The 6015-nt window shown below is 43.7% G+C and overlaps 1 protein-coding gene across 1 annotated transcript; it reads right to left on the bottom strand.

Moving 5' to 3' along the window:
- Positions 1-1624: 1624 nt before the first annotated feature.
- On the bottom strand, positions 1625-2560 carry LOC307069569 (ferritin light chain-like; the record flags this gene model as incomplete). The annotated part of the gene is made up of 3 exons (XM_079727962.1): positions 1625-1934; positions 2274-2390; positions 2442-2560. 3 exons carry the CDS (start codon positions 2558-2560, stop codon positions 1625-1627), a joined length of 546 nt encoding a protein of 181 aa, XP_079584088.1.
- Between the last annotated feature and the right edge of the window lie 3455 nt (positions 2561-6015).

Below are 6015 nucleotides of genomic sequence, written 5' to 3'. Positions count from 1 at the left end.
GGGGATTTGGGAGGGGATAGGAAGATCTTCACAGAGGGGTTATCTTTGAGCTAAGTTTTTGTTTTCTTTTCCGATTTTATTGAGAAATTGACATACAGACACCACTTCGTAAGTTTAAAAGCATACAGCATGGTGGTTTGATTTACATATGTTGTGATTTTTTTTTTAAATAACTTGATTGGGGTTTATCTAACATACTATAAAAGCCTCTTGTTTTAAGTGTATAATTCAATGAATGTCAGTCAGTTTACAGAGTTGTGCAGTTATCACCACAACCCAGTTTTAGAATGGCTCCATCACCCAAAAAGATCTCTAGTGCCCATTGGCAACTCAACTTTCCGAAGTTTTGCAAAATCAGTAGGTGCCCAGCTGTCAGGAAGGGGTAAGGAGGTTCAGGCAGGGGGAAGGAGTTTCAGGAAGGGAGGGCACAGACGCATGGATGGACACGGTGTATTTGGGGAAATGCCAGCAGTTCAATAAGACTGGAGCCCAGGGTTTGTGGGGATGGGCTTAGCGGGGCAGTTTGGGGAAGGCAGTGGAGCAAGTTTCTGGAAGTGAGTTTGGAGTGGCACGCAGAAACCAGACCACGGAAAGCCTTGCATTTCCTATTAAAGAACTAGGAGGCTTTCTTTATTAAATATTTTTTTTTTTTTTTTTTTTTTTTGCGGTACGCGGGCCTCTCACTGTTGTGGCCTCTCCCGTTGCGGAGCACAGGCTCCGGACACACAGGCCCAGCGACCATGGCTCACGGGCCCAGCCGCTCCGCGGCATGTGGGATCTTCCCGGACCGGGGCACGAACCCATGTCCCTTGCATCGGCAGGCGGACTCTCAACCACTGCGCCACCAGGGAAGCCCTTTTTTTTAATTTTATTTTTTACCAGAGGTATTCACATTTTTAAATTGAGATATAATCTGTATACAACATGCACTGATTTTAAGTGTACAGTTTGATGAATTTTGACAAATGTACACCTGTATAACTGCCATTCCGGTTAGCATATAGGACATTTCCATCACCTGTGAGAGTTCCCTTGTACCCCTTCCCCCTCAATGCCTGCCCCCCACTGCCCCAGGAAACCACTGTTCAGATTTCTAGTTTTAGCTGTTCTAGAACTTTATAAATGGAATCATATAGTATGTACTCAGTGGTTGCTGGCTTCTTTCATAAGGTTCATCCATGTTGTTGAGTGTGTTTTATTGCTGAGTAGGATTTTTAAAAACTTTTAAGTGTCTGTGATTTTTTTGAAATTGCCCAAGCAGTTTATCCACAATATATTCAACAGCTGTCTGAGGCCCTGCCTGGAACTTAACCATCTGGTGGGAGGAGGCTGGGAATATAAAAGGTATGAAACATTTACAGCACGATGTAAACATTCAAGTTGTTTTTCGTTTTGCTGCAAAGCTTTATTGTTTCCATTTGGTCCAAGGCGTGGGAGAGAGCTCCAGAGTAGTTAACAAGCTGCCTAGTGGCTGCAGAGCGGGGCTTCAGTCAGACGCCCTGGCGCCAGAGGGGCTCCTCAAAACCGCTGGCCTCTGGACGCTCCTACTCGTGCTGGAGGGCGAGCCTTTCCACAAGGGACTTGCCCAGCCCCGCCTGGGGACCAGCCGGCCTGCGGAGGTTGGTCAGGTGGTTGCCATCTTCTGGATGAGTTTCACCTGCTCATCTAGGAAGCGGCTCTCCAGGAAGTCACAGAGGTGGGGGTCTGTGCGGGCCCAGCCCAGGGCATGCGGATCCAAAAGGGCCTGGTTCAGGTTCTTCTCCATGAGAATGGCGGCTTCCATAGCGTCCTGGGTTTTATTCCACTCCTTTTGGGACGGCTTCTGCGCGTCCTGGAAGAGGGCACGACTGGAAGGTTGGTTTTGCATCTTCAAGAGATGCTGGGCGCTCTCGTGCTTCTCCTTGGCTAATTTGTTACCGACCTGGGTTCTCAGACTTTTTAATCAATAGAGGTTGATAAGATGCCAGACAAGAAATTCAGGCAAGGCTTTATTGGTATTTGTGCTGCAGCACGAGGGAGGGAAAACTGCTAACAGGCTACCCTGCTCGCTCCCCCTCCCTGAGGGGGAGCCTTAAATGGAGTGAGGGTAGGGGAGGGTCCAGAGGTCCGGCTGTAGGGGCGGCTTAGGTGATATGCCCACCACTTGGTGGTGCCGTGTGCAGGGATCGTGCACAGTACCCTGCTTTTGCTCCCAACACCCTGTTTTTGCTCCCAGCTCTTCAGAAGTGGCAGTTGGGTTTCGGTCTTTTTATATCTTCACAACTTGTCCCAACTGCACACGCACGCGGTTATTTTTAGTCCCTTGTAGTTTCTTCGTATTTTGTTGCTCGAGGAGACGTTTGTCCAGGTGCCAGCACTGCAGCAAAGGGTCCCAGAGCCCGGGTCCCAGCCTGTATCAAATTCGCAGAAAAAGTGTCCCAGGCCCTCCAGAACCACATCACTGCGGTGGAAATAGGAGCCCAGAGAGGTGGGTGCAGGAGGCCCGCAGATGCATGTTGACCAGGCGGTTGATGGCGGCCTCCACCTGGATGGAATCATTCTGATGAATCTGGGAGCTCATGGTTGATGGATAATAAGGAGCTAAGCTCAGAAAATGGTGTTGGCTGGTCCGGAGGCCAAGGATAGCTGAGTGATCAGGTCTGAAGGTTACAACAGGAAAAAAAGGTTGGAGGGTGGTCGGGGGCTGGAGGAAAGGGTGTGTCTGGGTCTGTTCTGTCCAAACACTGTGGAAGCAAGAGACAGATCCACGGGACCACCGAGCGCACTGCCTCAACTTTTTTTTTTTTTTTTTTTTTGCGGTACGTGGGCCTCTCACTGTTGTGGCCTCTCCCGTTGCGGAGCACAGGCTCCAGACGCACAGGCTCAGGGGCCATGGCTCACGGGCCCAGCCGCTCTGCGGCATGTGGGATCTTCCCGGACCGGGGCACGAACCTGTGTCCCCTGCATCGGCAAGCGGACTCTCAACCACTGCACCACCAGGGAAGCCCCCTCAACTTTATTTTTTAATTCTTGTGAGTATTTCATTTTTCTTAAAAATAACTTTACTGAGATGTATTTTATGCCATAAAATTCACTAAAGTGTACAATTCAGTAATTTGTAGTAATTTTATACAGTTGTGCCACCATCACTATGACCCAATTTTAGAACGTTCCCATTACTCCCAAAAGGTCCCTGTGCCCATTTGCAGCCATCCTCCATCCACATGCCCCACCCTAGGCAAGCACTTATTTACTTTGTCTCCATAGATTTTCCTTTTCTAGACATGTCATAAAAATGGAATTATACAATATGTGTCCTTCTGTATCTGGCTTTTTTTCACTTAGCATGATGCTTTTCAGGTTCATCCATGTTGTAGCATGGATCAGTACTTTGTTCTTTTTATTGCTGAATAGTATTGCATTTTATGGCTAGACCACATTTTGTTTATCCTTTTACCAGTTGATGGACATTTGGGTTGCTTCTATAAGTCTTGTGTGGACATCTGTCTTGTGTAGACATATGTCTTCATTCATTTCTCTTGGGTAGATACCTAGAAGTGGAATTGTGGGGTCTTATGGTGACTATGTTTGACATTTTAAGAAACTGTAAGACTGTTTACCATTGTAAAATGGTGAACAATTTTACAATTCTACCAGCAATATATGAGAGTTCCAGTTTCTTCACATTCTCATCTATGCTTGTTATTGTCTTTTTTTTTTAAATTAGAGTATAACTGCTTTACAGTGTTGTGCTTCTGCTGTACAGTGAAGTGAATCAGCTATATGAATACATATATCCCCTCCCTCTTGGACCTCCCTCCCACCCTCTGCTTTTTAATTATAATCATTCTAGTAGATGTGGAGTGGTATCTCATTTTGCTTTTTTTTGTGTGTGTGTGGTCTTTTTTTTTTAACATCTTTATTGGAGTATAATTGCTTTACAATGGTGTGTTAGTTTCTGCTTTATAACAAAGTGAATAGTTATACATATATTCCCATATCTCTTCCCTCTTGTGTCTCCCTCCCTCCCACCCTCCCTATCCCACCCCTCTAGGTGGTCACACAGTCCCGAGCTGATCTCCCTGTGCTATGTGGCTGCTTCCCACTAGCTATCTATTTTACGTTTGGTAGTGTATATATGTCCATGCTACTCTCTCGCTTTGTCACAGCTTACCCTTCCCCCTCCCCATATCCTCAAGTCCATTTTCTAGTAGTTCTGTGTCTTTATTCCCGTCTTGCCCCTAGGTTCTTCATGACCTTTTTTTTTTTCCCTTAGATTCCATATATATGTGTTAGCATATGATATTTGTTTTTCTCTTTCTGACTTACTTCACTCTGTATGACAGACTCTAGGTCCATCCAACTCACTACAAATAACTCAATTTTGTTTCTTTTTATGGCTGAGTAATATTCCATTGTATATATGTGCCACATCTTCTTTATCCATTCATCTGTTGATGGACACTTGGGTTGCCTCCATGTCCTGGCTATTGTAAATAGAGCTGCAGTGAACATTGTGGTACATGACTCTTTTTGAATTAGGGTTTTCTTAGGGTATATGCCCAGTAGTGGGATTGCTGGGTCGTATGGTAGTTCTATGTTTACTTTTTTAAGGAAACTCCATGCTGTTCTCCATAGTGGCTGTATCAATTTAGATTCCCACCAACAGTGCAGGAGGGTTCCCTTTTCTCCACACCCTCTCCAGCATTTATTGTTTCTAGATTTTTTGATGGTGGCCATTCTGACTGGTGTGAGGTGATACCTCACTGTAGTTTTGATTTGCATTTCTCTAATGATTAATGATGTTGAGCATTCCTTCATGTGTTTGCTGGCAATCTGTATATCTTCTTTGGAGAAATGTCTATTTAGGTCTTCTGCCCATTTTTGGATTGGGTTGTTTGTTTTTTTGATATTGAGCTGCATGAGCTGCTTGTAAATTTTGGAGATTAATCCTTTGTCAGTTGCTTCATTTGCAAATATTTTCTCCCATTCTGAGGGTTGTCTTTTGGTCTTACTTATGGTTTCCTTTGCTGTGCAAAAGCTTTTAAGTTTCATTAGGTCCCATTTGTTTATTTCTGTTTTTATTTCCATTTCTCTAGGAGGTAGGTCAAAAAGGATCTTGCTGTGATTTATGTCATAGGGTGTTCTGCCTGTGTTTTCCTCTAAAGGTTTGATAGTGTCTGGCCTTACATTTAGGTCTTTAATCCATTTTGAGTTTATTTTTGTGTATGGTGTTAGGGAGTGTTCTAATTTCATACTTTTACATGTACCTGTCCAGTTTTCCCGGCACCACTTATTGAAGAGGCTGTCTTTTCTCCACTGTATATTCTTGCCTCCTTTATCAAAGATAAGGTGACCATAGGTGCATGGGTTTATCTCTGGGCTTTCTATCCTGTTCCATTGATCTATATTTCTGTTTTTGTGCCAGTACCATACTGTCTTGATTACTGTAGCTTTGTAGTAGAGTCTGAAGTCAGGGAGCCTGATTCCTCCAGCTCCATTTTTCTTTGTCAAGATTGCTTTGGCTATTCGGGGTCTTTTGTGTTTCTATACAAATTGTGAGATTTTTTGTTCTAGTTCTGTGAAAAATGCCAGTGGTAGTTTGATAGGGATTGCATTGAATCTGTAGATTGCTTTGGGTAGTAGAGTCATTTTCACAGTGTTGATTCTTCCAATCCAAGAACATGGTATTTCTCTCCATCTATTTGTATCATCTTTAATTTCTTTCATCAGTGTCTTATAGTTTTCTGCATACAGGTCTTTTGTCTCCTTAGGTAGGTTTATTCCTAGATATTTTATTCTTTTTGTTACAATGGTAAATGGGAGTGTTTTGTTAATTTCACTTTCAGATTTTTCATCATTAGTGTATAGGAATGCTAGAGATTTCTGTGCATTAATTTTGTATCCTGCTACTTTACCAAGTTCATTGATTACCTCTAGTAGTTTTCTGGTAGCATCTTTAGGATTCTCTATGTATAGTATCATGTCATCTGCAAACAGTGACAGCTTTACTTCTTCTTTTCCGATTTGGATTCC

Source organism: Hyperoodon ampullatus, assembly GCF_949752795.1.
Source record: "Hyperoodon ampullatus genome assembly, chromosome: X".
In the NCBI taxonomy this organism is placed as follows: Eukaryota; Metazoa; Chordata; class Mammalia; order Artiodactyla; family Ziphiidae; genus Hyperoodon; species Hyperoodon ampullatus.
This window is presented reverse-complemented; position numbering and strand designations above follow the sequence as displayed.